The 16934-nt window shown below is 41.4% G+C and overlaps 1 protein-coding gene across 2 annotated transcripts in view; it reads left to right on the top strand.

The window, feature by feature from the left end:
• Positions 1 to 16934, top strand: part of LOC118796467 (CMP-N-acetylneuraminate-beta-galactosamide-alpha-2,3-sialyltransferase 1-like) — a 30452-nt gene that overhangs the window by 9056 nt on the left and 4462 nt on the right. Inside the window, exons 2-4 of one of the 2 annotated variants that reach the window (XM_036555346.1) lie at positions 10495 to 10600; positions 11023 to 11329; positions 12840 to 13033. In XM_036555346.1, coding sequence (XP_036411239.1) covers positions 11048 to 11329; positions 12840 to 13033 — 476 coding nt within the window. In that variant the 5' untranslated portion in view covers positions 10495 to 10600; positions 11023 to 11047. Of the gene's footprint in view, positions 1 to 10494; positions 10601 to 10657; positions 10734 to 11022; positions 11330 to 12839; positions 13034 to 16934 lie in introns of those variants that run through there. The other variant, XM_036555347.1, reaches the window with a different exon arrangement.

The following is a 16934-nucleotide window of genomic DNA, read 5'->3' as shown; positions in this document are numbered from 1 at the left end:
GGCCAGCCTTTTAAGTAACAATCGTTGTTATAGTCGAAGAATGACAATTATGTTATAGAGTGGACTTTGACTCTGGCTTTTTTACATGATGAAAATGAGAATTCAAAAAGTGACCGGTCTGCACTTTTTGCCAACACATGATCTTCATCACATGAAATGGCAAAAAACCATTTGTTGACAGAATTATGACATAAGGGAGGGCACATGCAGTAGTTTAAGTCTTTCAGTATTGACGGGAGGGGTCTGAAATGTGTAGTTACTTATCACAAAGTGACCACAGCTGTGCAGGCATCCTGCCCCCCGTAACGTTCGGGATGGGTCACAGAACAGTTTCGTTGTTAAAGGCACTTCCTTCCTAAGCGATTGGTTGGTAGATGCTGCCTGATGTGAGATACTGTCATAATCCCCCCTCTGTATGTCATTTTACATTTCAACATGGTGTAGCTTGCTTGCAGACAATTATGTCTTCAGTGTCAGAAGAATTTTACTTGAGACCGTTGTCATTTTGAGCTGAACTGATGTGGTCAGTTGTTTTAATGCATTATCTAGGAAGGAAGCGGAAACAAGAAAAGTGACGCTGGTGCATAACCAGCTAATCCACAGAATCATGACGTGATCCAGGTCAGCAGGAACCTTTTCCTCCTTCAAAAGATATTGGAGAGATAAAATGGTTCCATCAGCAATTGAGACATTTTTCTTCTCTGTTCTCTTAGCTGGTGAACCTGTGAGACTGTTGTGCTTTTGTCAGTACATTTTTTTGTATTGGCAAAGACGAAGATGGGGTGAATTACTTTTGAGTGATTTACGATGGAAGTACGCATTTACGCAAAATTAGTACCTAATTTTTATTGTTAATGAGAAATAGAATACTTAATGTTTCAAATGTTAATGTTTGAAATGAGTTAGCTGAATACTTAAAGAACCATTGTTTACATCCCAAATCTTTATACGCTGAATGGCCCATTTTCATTCCTGAAAATGTAGAAATGAATAAATCAGTGCAATTGATTTCCCCATCTTTCATGAATTATTTCCTTTCACTGTCATTCTTATGTGCACTCTCAGATTGAAAATACTGATACAGATATTTTTGCTCAGTTAACAAATTTGAACCCATGAAGCACTGTGCCAGTGCATTAGATAAACTAGCCCACCCAGCACTGAATCACAGTCTTTGCCAGGTTCAAGTTCAGGTCAACATTCTCTTGTACATATGTCATATTGACTTTGTGGGCACCCCAGAAGAACTGCTAAGGTTATTTTATGGCAGAATTACTATGATCCTGTGTGGCTGTGCAAAGCACTTTTATTTACAATATTGTGAATATACATCTACATTATCATAGTTACTGTGAAAAAATAAAAATTTACAGGCATGTGATTGAGTGTATGCCCGTATTGACAGACTGCCACTGCAGAATAAACTCTGAACTATAGGGAATATCTAGATAAGTGTGAACAATAAGGGAGGTACATTAAAATGTGGACCTACTGAATCTCAATTTCCTGTAATTTACATGTCAGATAAAGGTAGAGCTTGTTTTCCATTTTATGTAACAGAATAACTCATCAGCTGGCCTTGAGTTGTGTAGCAGGGCATTACTGCACACGAATCTATGTATTTCATAGTGTAACCCTGACAAGCTGATGTTCCATCTGATACGAGAAAACTCGTATCAATTCATAGAGGACATGCATTTCCAGTTCACTACCAGGTGCAGTGACAGAACCAGCTGCAGCAGTTTTAGCCGTTGGGGGTTCTTTAGGGTTTCTGTTAACTCTTTCAGCTCCAGTTATATTCATTTAAATGGAACTTTTGCCTTGATGAGAGCTTGAAACACAAGGCGTTGCTCTCCAGGGCGGGGGGGTGAGAACTGCACCAGTGCAGAACGGCCTAAAGCTAGAGCTAAATGAGCATCCTCCCTAATCCTGGAACCTCAGTCATTGTGTAATCAACGTGCGCGTGTTTTGCCAAAGGGTATGTTTTATTTTCGTTTTCAGCCGTTTTTGGCTTCTACGGCCTGTCACGTGTTGTGTATTCTCTGTACACCAGAACTCCAGAGCAGCCAGGACTGAGCCGGATGGGCTGTGTTTGCTGTGCATGCTGGCCTGTGGAATTTCGGGGCCCCACAGAGGAGAGAGCTCCCGGTACATGCTGTCAATGTGCAGAATTGCTGAAATGTTGAATTTGCGAAATTATCCTCATGAGCAACATTGTACATGTACAGAACTCTCTGGTCGATTAAGCGAGGCGGGCTGTTGGTCTCTTGGAGCCTCAATAAAGTCCTGACCTGACCTTGACCTGCTGTAATTCTAGAAGGAGTCAAGCAGTCCTCCAGCCTTCCTGAAAAAGAATGCTGCAGAAAGTGTGGTGCTTAGTAATGTAGACCTTATGAGGCAGTGAGATTACCAAAGTTGGTGTGTGAATTTTTACCATTTGAAAAGACACAGATGAACATCTTTTTTGGTGATTTGGCCTTTTTTGATTATATATATATATATTTGTGATATTCCCAACATGACTTCCTACAAAGGCCTACAAAGGGGTCCCTTTGAGCAAAATATCAGTGTGGTGCAAATATCATTTAAATCGCATATACATCTGGAGTGTACATTAAGTTTGAAGGTTATTTTTTGTGAGTAGCTATGTGGAATTCCCCTGTGGATAAAGAAGCTTCCTGGACATCCCAAGCACACAAGACCTGAACAAGGAAGGTTAATAAATCTTTGTCACCACACGCATATTCAGTGGAATACTCATATATTTTATTTCCTCACACAGTAATAGTTTTAACAGAGGCACTGGAGATGGAAAAACAGAGAGGGGGGGGGGGGGCTGACTGCTATAGTCTGAGATGTAAGTAGCCACTCTCTGATGTGACATTGCCACTTTTACAGGCAAATTTCAAGATGCGCCAATTGCGGATCCGATCAGCAGACATTTATTGTATGTTTCCTTCTTTTTGTTTATCCTTGTCATTTCCCGCAAGACATCTGCCCCAAGTTTACCAAAACACATCACAGCGTGACTATTACTTCTGAGAAATGCTACACTCTACGTGGTGTAACACTAAAAAGCAAACACACATCAGCCACACACTTAGGCTGTGTTGCTCAATCACAAAGGACAAACTTCCCTGTCAGCCTGTAACACTGTTGGTGTGACATTAAAGGATACAGATATTTGCATGGTGTCAGACCCACCAATGCCAATAGGATGTAGGAAGTCCATTTCTTCCTGGTTTTGTAGTCCACACACGTACATTATTTGCTTCAAGGATTTACTGAAAGTATTTACTGAAAAGGTGTGTTTCAGTTGCGAATCAGAATGAAAGGCATATTGACCTAAATGAATCACTCCATGACATCATGAGCACTGACTTGAGTAGTTTTCTCTGACCTCTGTGCCGGATCTAATCTGGGTGAGCTGCTGATCATCTCACCCGAGGATGTCTCCTTTGTTTGCTGTTTGCTTGTTTTGATGGGCCGCATGTCAAAAGCGGTTCTCAGTAGATGGCAGGGCTATTAAAACGAATTTCAGCCCAAGCCATCGGCGCCTTAAAAACCAAAAAAACAAGACATCCCAGTAATCTGCCCATGAGACCCAAGTTAAACGTTCGGATTAAAAAAAAAGAATCACAATCACAAAAAAGATGGGTCAATGTCTGAGTGAGAAGGACATGAAATGTGAAAGAAAGAATGCGTGGGGAGGAAGTAAACGGCAAAATTCATGAGTGGCCCGCTCTTTAGGTCCTGCCGTATGGTGGCTGTGGAACGTTTGAATGATGGATAGAGGGAGGCAAAGGGCCTCCGCTAGGTGAATACCACTTTGTATTCTCCAGATTGAACACAGATGATGCCTAGCGATTCCCCCATGGTCTCATCAGTTTCGGGTCTTAAAGGCTAACATTCACAGGGGAGGCACAGAGAAGGGGAGAGGGAAGAGAGAAAAGGAGAGAGGGGCAGAGAGAGGCACTGTACATACACACAGATTTTGGGTTGAATACCATTCTAGCTACTCAGAGTCACCATGGGTCTGTGTTGGTACACGCATGTAGGTGCTAAATTAGATTTACCAAAATTGTTTTAAAAAATTCTAAGTTAAGGCAACCAGTTCACTTCACTATCAAAAGTGTAATACTGGTGATGAAATTAGAGCTAATTTAATTCTGAATTACTTTCCATACTAAACTACCTCTTCTAAACTTACTCTTACTCATCCCCTTTTGGATTTTATCATCAGCATTTCGTGCTTGAGCATGCTATGCTATGACAAGAAAGCATCACTTCGTAAACAGCAACGGTTGTTTTCGTTGGTATCGTTTTGGTTTTTTTTTTCAGGTGCCAGGTTCAGGTATTTTCTCTATTGTCTGGGTTTTAGAACATTAGTGTTTGTCTTGGCCATAAACATGTGTAACCTGATGGGTCTCTTCCGTATGTTATACAGATACTTTCATGACAGATTTGTGATTCCATATCTGCATTTGCCAGGTTGCCAGGCCACATTTTGTGGCTTAAGCAGGTAATGGAGCTAATTTTGATTAGCTTGACATAAAGTCAAACATTTCAACACAAATATTATTTTGATTAAAAATAAAAAATATGTTAGTCTTTATGCAAGTCTACTTTGATGGTTGCTTTCATGTTAAACTGAAAGCAAGAGTTGTTGCAACAATGAGTTCCAGTATCCTTTATCCATTATTGTACTGTATTATATTCTTTGAATGTCGTGTTTGTATAAAGCAAAGGAACTATAACCCCTAACCCTATTTCCTCTGTAGGTGCATTCCCTAATTTCTATCCTACTATCCAAATTTTTATCCGCCTTGTGCCAATGTTACTTTTTTCATCAAGGAGAAAATAAAGCTACAGTACCGTTACTCATCTGTTGAGCAGTACAAAGGAGCCCCAAATATCATGAACATTTGTTTTAGATTACCAAGTGGTATTGTATGAATGCAGCAGGCTGTATGTGTGCTGAAGGTATGGCAGGAAATCAAGTGAGTGAGATGAGGTGTAAGAGTAAGATGAGGTCAAGTGAGTGTCCAAGGTGCATTCTCTGAAGGATGGAATGTAGTTAATATTGTGGATTATATTTCACACATACAATGCCATGAAAAAGTCTTTGCCCCCTTCCTGATTTCTTTTATTTTTGCATATTTGTCACACTTAATTGTGTCAGATCTTCAAACAGAATTTAATGTAAGACAAAGACAACCAGAGTAAACACAAAAAAGTTTTACACACACACACACATGCACACACACACACACACACACACACACAATGTATACTCCCGCACAGACCCAGTTTTCTTCCACCATGTGAAAGTTCCTCCTCAGAGGCTGCTGTGACACCGGTTATGTTGCTTCCTTGGTAATAACCTGTGCAAACACAGACCTGAGGCAGAGGAGGCCCTCTTTGATATCTCCCTCTTTATCAGGAATGCCGTAGGGCAGGAGGCTGTGAATTTTCACAGCAGACATAACATTCCCAGCATAAAGTAACCACGAACATTGCAGGAACCAGATAAGACAGGCAAAACACACAATGATGTGTATTGGTGGATATTTTTGGGTTACTGCCTTTGGTCATTAGTAAGTGAGCCCCCCCCCCCCCCCCCCCAAAACTCCTGCTCTTGACTAGCTCATAGATCTCATGTTATTGTGTCTCCAGAGAACACACCGCCCTACACACACACACATTCACACACCACACATCTTACATGAATGCCTGACGACATCAGCTAGTTATTCCCTGGCACTCCCATGCTTCCTATTACAGAGCAACCCTCTCCCACAAGTGCATTCCTAAAGGGGTACTGTGAAGGTAGTCACCAAACATGAAAATATTCTCGCTGCTTTCCACTCCTTGGCCTAGCATTAGTTACCCCCTTTTCATTTGACCTATTCTGCAGTGGGATGTCTGCGGTGGTGGTAAGGGAGAAGGGTGGATGGGGATCACGGTTTTTTGTGCATGATGTCTTTCCCTTCCTGAAGTTATAAGCTCTGTTCTTCTCTCCCTCTGCCAGTCGAATGGCCCCATCTAACAGGGAATGCTGAGAGTTGGCTGCCCCCTGCCGCAAGCTGCCACCACACATATGTGTTACTTCAGACATGTTATGAACAGCGTGGAGGAGGGCATCACCACACAACTGTGTACACCCTAAATGTGCAGTAAACCCACCCTTGAGTTGCTCCAAAAAATGAATTCAAACTTTAAGATGCATCTATCTATTGAAAGAAAATATTTTATATATGTATTACTGTTCATCTTTATTTTATGGTCAGACTGAGCAGTGCAGGACTTACATTGAAAAATCTCTGTAGGAGGCTCTGTTGCGTGATTGAAAGTGTGTGAGAGCATGAGATATCAGCTGCTGGCCTAGCATGCAAACATATCTCACTCTACATTTATGAAGCCAGAGATAAAGTGTAATGAGCATATAGATGAAAGCTGAGCTGAAGGCTTATAAAATGTAAATAAGAGCAGATGTTATGGTGCATGTTGAGGTTTGTGTAAATAGAGTGCCTGCCAAGTGCTCTTACACAGTTTATGAAAAAAGAAAAGCAGCACTATTCTTTACTCATTTTTTTTTTTTGTAACAAACACCTCCAATGTGTTGAACTGAGGCCAGCACACTGAGAACATTGTGTGAAGAAAATACAGATCATGATCTCAAGCTCATCATTCTTGGTTAATGTTGCTAAGTTTTGAACCCATAAAATAGCACACTTGTGGTTATCACACATCTGCTTTGATCACTTGGTGCTTGGTTACATGCCTATATTTGTTGCTCTATAGTTGAAATATCAAGCCACCTCTTCCTGTCAGTGGGTGTGCCTTCTGAAAGATATTTTAGAAGCGAAACAGTCGAAAGATAAGTGCATCTACAAAAGGCTGAAAAGTTGTCCGACAGTGTACACTATGGGTTTTTGTTTGGGCATGGAGAGATGACTCTTCACATGTCCACTTTTGAGGAAAATACAGCAGTCACTGAATCAATTTTTATTTAAGCAAGCCTTTTGTATTGATTGCCATGATCCGAATGCCTAATAAGATGTAGAAAACCAATCGCTGTTGCTAGAGTAGAACACATTGTAAGTCATTCTTTAAATTCATAGACAATGTCTCTGAAGTAGTGCAACCCTGTAGTCGATGCTTGTGTCCTTTTTCCTTTTTACGTTAGTTAGTGCTGACCAGCTACAGTGCTGTGACACAGAGAGGATGTTTCCATCAGCCATATCGACCTGTCTAAAAATAAACTGCTTTACCTGAAGCGCAGTTGGCAACAGAAGGATGTCACATACACCCTCTTTCCATCCTGTCTTTCACACGGTGGTGAATAACAACCAGAGGCAAAACAGTGCAATTGCTGGTTAACATGCTGAAAACTGCTGGTCACTCACTGGAAAGTAGCTGGTTAGTTTGGTGGAAAACAGCCTGATATAACAGATTTGACAAAAAAGTTCTATCTTAACTTTTACACTGTTTCATAACCATAAGATGAGGTCACAAAGAGCTGTTGTTACTAGCTTCCTCTAAACATTGACGTGTTTCACCAGCAAGGGTCACAACCTGTAAAACAAAGGATTCCAGTGTCAACACTGTGGAGGACAGGCAGGAATCCTCTGTGGAGAGACTGCAGTCACAAGCTAGCAAATTCTCCCTATCAGCACAAAAAGAGGAATGAAGCTGGGGTGAGGTGGGTGTAGCCCTGTATCTGGTTCGCAGCGCCTTTTCCTATTAAGACGGAGTTTGCCCGAATCCTCCTGCACGCTCGAAATGTCTCGCATCAGCGGGGACTACCCTGGGCCTCTTTTGGGGGCCTGCGTTACGCGGCGTGTCTTTTAAAATTCGGCGAGAACCCTGTCAGTGGAGGTGTGCTGTCACATGGGTGCTAAAAAAAGAACCGAGAGCAACAAGCAGCTGAAGCGGAGTGAAGCGCCTGCACTGTTTTTTGTCCTGCATTTGCATTTCAGGGATGTGAAAGGAACACGTGTATCACACATACCCCCACAGGGCCAGTGCCCCAGCACTTTCGTCAGTGTAGAATGCTCTTCTATCCCAGTATATATATTTCAGCTGAACAGCACAACACAACAGATCAAGTTTTTTGTAAAAAAAAAAAAAAAGGGGGGGGGGGGGGGTATTTCAAATCCTCATAGCTGCAGAGGTTTGAGGACTAAAATTGCCAACACTATGCTGGTTGGAGGTGTCAGGGATTGTGCAGCTTGCTCGAGGAAAAAAAAAAGGAAAAGGGGAAAAAAAATCCGCTGAGAATCAAATCCAATCAGTTGCAGTTAACTTCAACCTGTAAAGCTGATGACTTTAGCTAAGTCCCGGATTGAAAAGAGAAACTCGGCCCACCTCCTCTCTTCCCTCTGAGTGTGAGTGAAGTTTGTGCAGATGCTGCGTTGTCTCAGCCACGGGGGAACTTTGATCACCGCGTTGGTTGCCATGTGCCAGCAGGATGAGGTCGGGGGGGGGGATGCAGTGAGTGCCCGTGCATTGTCAAGTACAGGGGGGCACCATCTGTCCACACAGACGTCCTGTACTTGCTGTCAGGCACCTGGGCTTTCTCGAGAGCTCCTGAACTGAATTAAACGTCCTCGAATTTAAAGTGACCGGCGTTCTTTCTTAGTTGCTGTCCAACAGGCTTGCCAATGGGACAGGCCAATGTACGTGTCCTGCCAAGCGATAATGAAATGTTCTTTTAATGGTGTTTTAACAATGTTAATGTTAGACTTAAACTCTTTTCATATCTTTCTATGAATGTATAATTTAGTCATTGAGAGCGACATCTGCAGATTTATTTCTATTTTTCTGGCCAAAACAACTGCCTCTCTCTTAACTACACAGTAAAAGTCACCAAGTTTAAACAAAAAAAAGTTGTGGATCCGTAGGGACTTGGCTTTACAAAATTATGTCCTCTGGTCCAAGCTGTAGTTTGATTACATTCTGTCACTGAAGCTACAATAATGTAATCAGAGGCTTTGAGAAACACAAGCCAAAGTACATTTATTCAGTAGGTCTCGACATCTGTGTGGATTTCTGATACAAGAAAATAATACCCTGGAGCTTGCATGACTGTCTCAAACATTTGTATCTTTTTGAAGAGCTACATTTTAAATATTAATTTGACTCTAGAATTTTATACAGATAGAAACAGGAAAAAAACAATAATGAACACATAATATTGAAGAGGCAGCCAAAGATGCAGCCCTCTAATGCCAGAATCCAGCTGGGTGACACCTTGGTAATTTCTCATTTTGGCTCTTCTACTTTACCACCTCTAACTATGTCATTGTGCTCCAGGCAATACAAGCTTGCAATCCAAGTTTACAGTCCAGTCCAATACAAGTGATCGCATTGAATCAAGACACACCGCCAGCACTCTACCACAGCTCCAGGGAAGGGGCTAGAGAGTCAGCCTTATTCTCTTAGTTGTGCTCAGTGTGTAAGCTAAATGCCCTACTGCAATAACAACGTGCACCTCGGAGGATCCAACACATTCTGAAGTTCTCCCAGTTGCGTGTGCCGTCTTGCTCGAAGCATGGCTGAGCAGCTTTGTGTAACGATCAAGTGCTCAGCGCTTAGCAGCCAGGAAGTTCGCTAACATGAAGGAGATGGGGCTGTCGAGTACATATGCTTATCTTGAAGGTCTGAGGCCACGAAGGGAGCGCTTGAAGAGTGGCAGCAGTGTGGTATAGTGGGAAGGAGCAGGGCTTGTACCCAAAAGGTTGCCGGTTCAGTTCCCCACTGGGGCCCTGCTGTTGTACCCTTGGGCAAGGTACTTAACCCAGAATTGCCTCAGTAAATATCCAACTGTTTAAATGTATAATATTGTAATGTAACACCATGTAAGTCGGTCTGGGTGAGAGTGTTTTCTAAATATACAATAGCATAATGTAAGGTAATCCAGGAAACCCAATCAGTATTACCTCCAGGCTACACACGATGTTAAATGTTGAGGACTGAGCTGCTTAACACACTCGCAGGCAATGTGTGACACAGAGAAAATGGACCAGTGTGTTTCAGTATGTCAACCTGTGTTAAAAACAGGTATCAAACCACCTGCACTCCGTATTTGTGTTTAAGAAGGATATGTGTGTGTATGTATATATAAATATATATATATATATATATATATATATATGTGTGTATGTATATATAAATATGTGTGTGTGTATATATATGTGTGTGTGTGTGTGTGTATATATATATATATATATATATGTATACACACACCTACCTTCCATATAAAGTGGAATTCAGTGCCTTCCTTTAAAGTTGAAGTGGAAAGTGCTCTGTAATGTTTGCTGAGTACTAAACTGAGTAATGTCAAATTGCTAGAGGTTACACCTGTCAAACTACGTCGTCCCAAATGAGAGAATAATACAGGATATATTATCCATTCGCTAAATTTAATTCTTGTTCTTATTCCTATATGCACGCACGTTGGTCATGCGTCATTTTTTGTTTGCCTTTTAGGTGCTGTTTGCTTTATAAGGACTATTGGACTCACCATCCCTCAACCTCATTATGTAAATAGAAAGAGAGCAAGACCTTCCAATATCCATCTGTCTGTCATAAACTGGTAAGGTTGTTCCAATGAATCAGACTCCTGATGTGCAAACCAAATATTGACTGGGAAAAAATTCACCCTTGGACTGACCTGTGTGGATAGACAGGCTTAGGACCTGTTATCAAAGGTGCTTTTGACAGTGGATGTAAGTCACATGCTTGCATCTCAAGCATTGAAATTTTCCTCCCTAGCTAGCTGCTAGGTGTATATTTTCTAATCTAGAGCTCTGTAATTACATTCCACATTTGCCATGCAGAAAACCCCAAATTGCAGGGTGCATGCGTTCGCTTTTCAGTGTGCGTGAGCCTCTATAAAGGGATGAGCTGCTGAGCCTAAACACACCTCTCTGAGGCAGTTCTTTCAGAACCTCATCTCAAGTCAAACCCTCTATTGAGGAAACATTCTCTCTCTCTCTCTCATTTGCCACTTTCCAGTTTCCAGACACTTATCATTTACAAAATGTGGAGAAAGAAGAGCAGAGCTTTCACCGTGCTGGTCTGCGTCATCACCATCACCACCTTTTTGTTCAGCTACACCTACCACGACCCCTCGCTGTACTTTTTCAAATTTGCCTTCGGGCTGTCGGACAACCTCCTCCCCAAGGGAACGTGCGCCTGCAGCCGGTGTGTCACCGACATGGAGGAAGACCCCTGGTTTATGGAACGCTTCAACCAGTCGATGGCACCCCTCATGTCCAGGAAGAACAGCGCGCTCTCCGAGGACACCTTCAGGTGGTGGCAGGTAAGTGCATCCCGCGAACACAAACACACGGACCTCCTGCCAGTGCTCAGACGTACTGACATTCTGCTGAGCGATGCCAGTGCAAAATACACTTCCACCATCCATGCACCCTGGTGGCTTTTCTAAATCCTAAGTATGTGATTTTACAATTTACATCATCCGTTATCTACCTTTTCATTTTTTTATTGCCTGATCATGTAATTAATTGAAGTTGCATGCCCTTTTGCTGAAAGGCAGGTTTGTGTAAATTTGGTCAACTTTCATCCACCCTATTCTTTGCAACTTTTTATGTAATAAGCTGATGTTTTCAACAATATTTTGATGACAAACAAGATAATGGCACTAGAGTAAAATAGTGTACAGAAAACCGATTATGTATCTTTAGTGTTTTGTACACTTTAGAAAATAGTAACCACCCATTGTTTAAAGTTGACATTTTAGCAAATTTCATAAATGGTCATAGACTACTCTAGAGTATTTGCTAATCAGTATAATGATCCCACTAATTCCCAGTTCTCACTGAATTGCCGCTTTCTTTAAGTATAAATTGAACTGGAATGAATTAATATGCGCCTCATGCTTCGTCCCTCCTTCTCTCTGTTTGCTTGGATTGAGTTTCCTCACAGGTTGAGTTATCGACAATTCCAGAACAGTATTTCATCGGGTGCAGATATACTGTAATTACGAGCGCAAGCACAAATTCCAATATACCTTCTCACTTCCTGGGCCGGTACCTGGGTTATTTCAAACCTGTCTTAATTGAATCAACCCCCAGAGATTCATTTGGAGGTGCAGGGATCAAAGACATGGTTTAACGGGGTGTCACAATTACCATATCCGACTGGAGAGAGAAGAGCCCAATTACGGTGGGGTTAGCCCCCCTGTCACTTTCCATTTCAAAGGAAATATTTCACACGGGACTTAAAATACCAAACCTGACACCAGATACAGCTCCGCTGGAGTCTGGGGTCCCCTTCAAAGCCCAGATTATGAGATGTACTCATGTGGCTTCTGAAAGGACAGGAAGGCAGTCTCATTTAGAGACTGAGGCACTCGCCATCCCTCACAGCAGGAGGGCTCTACCTGTCGGCTGCCGGGTAGAAGCAGCCTCATTTAGTCTGTGAGGTGTCCTCAGTCGCGCGCCCTGTCCTCTGGAAGGCTTCATCTCATCTGTCCGTCTTGTTATCTGCCATTTTCCTTCTCTGCCTCGGTGCTCCAGTTACTGACGTGGTCGTGTGTGTGTGTGTGTGTGTGTGTGTGTGCGTGCGTGTGTGCATCCTGCCCACTTATTTTACCCTTACACTGCGCGTTTTCTCATGCAATGCCACAACCACAAAGAGAGTAGGGAAAAAAAGATGACGTAAATATAACCTCCCTTCCCCTGAGGTCATTGAAGAATGTGCTGTGTGCTTCCTGCCGCTTGATAGCCTGGTGGCCCTGCTTAAATCACTTTTATTTAGAGGAGGCCCAGAGTAAGAGTCCTGAGCGTCTCCCCCCTGCGTGTCACCAGTGGCTGCAGTCAGAGCGGCACCCGGCCAACTACAGCGACGTGGTGCAGAGGTTGTTCGAGGTCATCCCAGGTGAAGAGCAGTACATGGACTCAGGGCCCAGTCGCTGCAGGACCTGCTCGGTAGTGGGGAACTCTGGGAACCTCAAGGGATCCAATTATGGACACCTCATCGACTCCAGTGACTTTATCATAAGGTAACTTACTCAGTCTTACCTTTATGAAATGTACCCTGTGGAAAGGAGCTGCAGACATGCTCAGTGTATGAGTTGGCCTTGTAACCGTACGTTTACTCTAATGCTGTAGCAAGTTGGGGTTAAATCTTGGTTAGCGTGCAAGGTCAACTGTGGACCAAATAATGCTGTTATACTTTGCACTATTATGGGTATAGCTCCTAAAATATAGGTGTCTTTCATGCTTCCATTTTGTATTCTCCTCACCTGTTTTAATTTTGAAGCAAAGCTTTTATTACTATAAAACTGGGAGGAAATGAAGACAGTTGGTGCATAAGTCATACATATTTTCCCTGTCATTTGTTGCCTGATGATTTCCTGTCTGTCAGCTCTGCCATTTGCTTTGCTGCACAGCTTCCCTACTGTTTTGTTTATGCCACCATTTGCTGTATTTTTTATGCAATAAAAAATAATTATAGCATTTTGTTTTCTTGCTGCGTTTGTGGGAGGAGATAATAGCATGTAGCTCCCACATTTGCATTTTAAAATTCTCAGTTTTGAAGGCTTTTATGCGCTGTACTGCCATGATTGTTTTTCTCAATGCACCAAATGCATATAAATCCATGAATATTTTTAGTTTTTTCTGCTTATTTATTTATTTATCGACCCATAAGTGGCCCATGTATGCCTAACAATGGCTAACTGTCACGGTACATATGTGCATAGTTACAAAACACAGACGTTAAAGCTTACCGGAAAGATTCCTCTTAATCTTTTGGAAATCCTCGTTAGGACAGGGAATAGTCCAATTAACCAAGATGCTCAATATGGCAGCAAGCTGTCTGTGTCCATCATGTCCATAGGCCACAAGCTGTATCTGCAGTGCATGTGTTACCGTAACATTTTGCAGGTTGTTTAAAGCACATGCAAAACACTCTCATCGGTCCCCCCTGGTGACTGCGTTCAAATGTTGTCCTCCACGGCAACTTACAATCTGCCAAATCACAGCCAAAAATGACATTTAAAATACAGTGAATGCATTTTATGTGTTCATTGTTGTTGGCCTGAATATAAGGTGTGCCTGTTTATAAGGCAGCCATTATTTTCGAAGATAGTTTTTAAAAATGCAGATATTTACATTTACATTTTTTTATTTGGCAGATGCTTTTGTCCAAAGCGACTTACAATATGCTCTCACTCCTGTTGTGCATGAACAAAAATGTAATTTTCTATGTCACTTAAATTGATTTTAAAAACGAGCGCTAACATGGCCACTGCAGGTAAGCTTATCCATTTCCCTACTGCTGTACTAGCTACACGCTGCAGTTACTGAATGCATAGTCTGATCACTGCCATTATTTGTTTTGTTGTTTTGGCAAATGGTGTATGCCTAATATTCAGGCCTGTGGTACATGGAACTAGTTTTTCAACCTATATATACATATTTTGACATATATTACTATATATTTCATATACTTGTGATGTTGTACCATCTTTGTTGAAGTGTATGGTAAGTAATAATCTGAGTTTCTGTAGCGTGAAACTGATGACATTGATGCATGTTTCCTGTGCAGGAGCTCAGTTCATCTCCATTTCCCTATTTGTTATGGGTGTCACTTCTATAACCTCAGGCTCAGCTGATGATAAAACATACAGTCTTCCAATGCAAACACTGACCACAACAGCACATTGTGTAAACTTGTCTAAAGCAGGAAAGTCAAATTGTAACCTGTTTGTTGGGGATCTGTTAAAACCACATGTGTTGTAATGTGTTCAGTAACTTGGTACAGAAAATGAATGCGGATTGCTGTACTGAAAATTAATATGTTTGTCCAGGAGAGCTTAACCTTTGTCCTCATTTTTTATTTTTCAAGGTAAGAGACCTAATTTAATCTTGCTCTCTCTGAGTAGGATTGCTGGTGTCAAGGCTGCGCTCATCTCTTTAATTCAAAAGTAATTAAATTCCCCAATACTGAGGTGCATGCAACATTTAATGTCAGGTGAAATATCAATCATTTTCTCATTAAAGTGTTCTGTAAGTCAAATCCACAAAATAACTTAATAAAACAGAATCATTAGTCCTGTAGTTATGACAGGTGTGGACTCCGCACTTGAGGTTGGGAAGCTTTGACTTTAAATTAGATTTCTTAGCTTATTTTTTGTAACAGGGGTCTCAATGTCACTGTGTTCTTAATAAATTAAATTATAAAACATGTTCACCTTGGAACCTTAGACAGACCTGTTCTCAGTAACTGAAACCAGTCAATCAGTTCATGATAAAATCTTATCAAGGTTCATTAGGGAAATTCTGTATTTTCAGATCCTTGTTCCTGGGAATTTGCAAATGGGGCTTGTTATGAACTTCACCCTTCCTTTCTTAGTGAAGTGGAAAACAGTAATTGAGATCTTTATTTTCCCGTGGGTCCTGCATAAAATATAGGCAGCTACTGAATACTTTTCAAGGGTGTGGAGTTTCAAGTCTGTACACTTGTGTGCTTACCACAACCGTCTGTACACAGATATTCAAAGTGAGTATGCACTGCAAATTCAGCATCATACTGTAGGCTACAGAGCCTTGGCTCAAATGAGCAGCTTTGATGTCATGCTATATATGATGTTATAGCTCCTTCAACTGGATAGCCAAAATAGTATACAAAGACTCGAGAAGAATAACATTACTCATATTTCATGGTTAAAAAAAAAATCTGTGACAATACTGAAGACAAAAGAGCAAAGACTACACGCGTCTTACAAAAGGAATTCTGAGGGCATTGTCACATCTCAAGAGTCCCTATTAACATATTTCAGGTACAATTACAGACAGAATAACCACTTTTTCTAATCTATTCACTGCAGTGTGCGATGCACTTCACCTTGAGTATCAAATTTAAGAAAGTTACTTTTTTTCCAGCACCTGCATGACAACACAACTTCAGACTTCACCGAAGTTATCAAACGTGTTGCATAAGAATCGAAAGGGCAAAGCACTCACTTTCGTTCTTCACTTGACCAAAGCATTGCGGTGGGAATGTCTCTAAGCCTTACAATGTCTGTCCTCGTGCCTGCCAGACTTTGGCAGGGTCCGTTTCACTCTGACAATGCTATCTGGAAGTACTGCGTTTCATGCATTCTTACAGTGGCATCTGTAAGGGCACCAGCTCATGTTAACACATCACTATTGTGCCTGTCTTTGTCTTAACTCATTATTACATATTTTGGGCATTGTACAGATATTGAAGTGGTATCATTTACTGACTGTTTTTAGGAGGCCAGACTCCTTAATGGTTGTGAGCCCATTGTATTTGAAAAGTTAAATCAGTTAAAAAGTTTACACAACCGGACAACCGGACAATCCATAAAAATGAAGGAAACTAAATAATGAGAACTGGCCATTCAACCCAACTAGGCTAGCCATTTTGTCTTTTTACTAGAGTGTCTATAGCACAGTGCCAACCCAAGTGTTGACCACTGAAAGCATTTCTGCTTCCACTACTAAACCTTACATTCCATGCATACAGGTAACTGCCTTAAAAAACACTTGATTTTCTCATTGTGAAGTCTTTAATTTACATCTGCGTCTTCTTTTACTGGCATAAGTCCACTCTGTGAATCCCTGTGATCTCTTTTTTCTGAGACTCAAGAGATTGTGCTTGAAGTCTCTCTTTATAACATGTCTGATACCAAGGACCAGTCTTGTTGCCCTTCTCTGTACTTTTTGTGAACTGCTACAGTATGTACTTACTGTGCAGTGCCCAGGACAGAACGTAGCATTCTTTGATTGTATAACATTGATATAATGTCCTTTGATTATTACTTTAGTTTTGGCTATATATCCCAGTATCCTATCAAGGAAATCCAATCATGATGATTTATGTAAATAAGGCACAGTACAGGTCTCAACAGTACTGCTGGTTGAATTCCACTT

This window comes from Megalops cyprinoides, chromosome 21, assembly GCF_013368585.1.
Source record: "Megalops cyprinoides isolate fMegCyp1 chromosome 21, fMegCyp1.pri, whole genome shotgun sequence".
NCBI classification, from domain to species: domain Eukaryota; kingdom Metazoa; phylum Chordata; class Actinopteri; order Elopiformes; family Megalopidae; genus Megalops; species Megalops cyprinoides.
The sequence above is the reverse complement of the archived record's forward strand: the minus strand, read 5'-3'. Positions and strand labels throughout refer to the sequence as shown.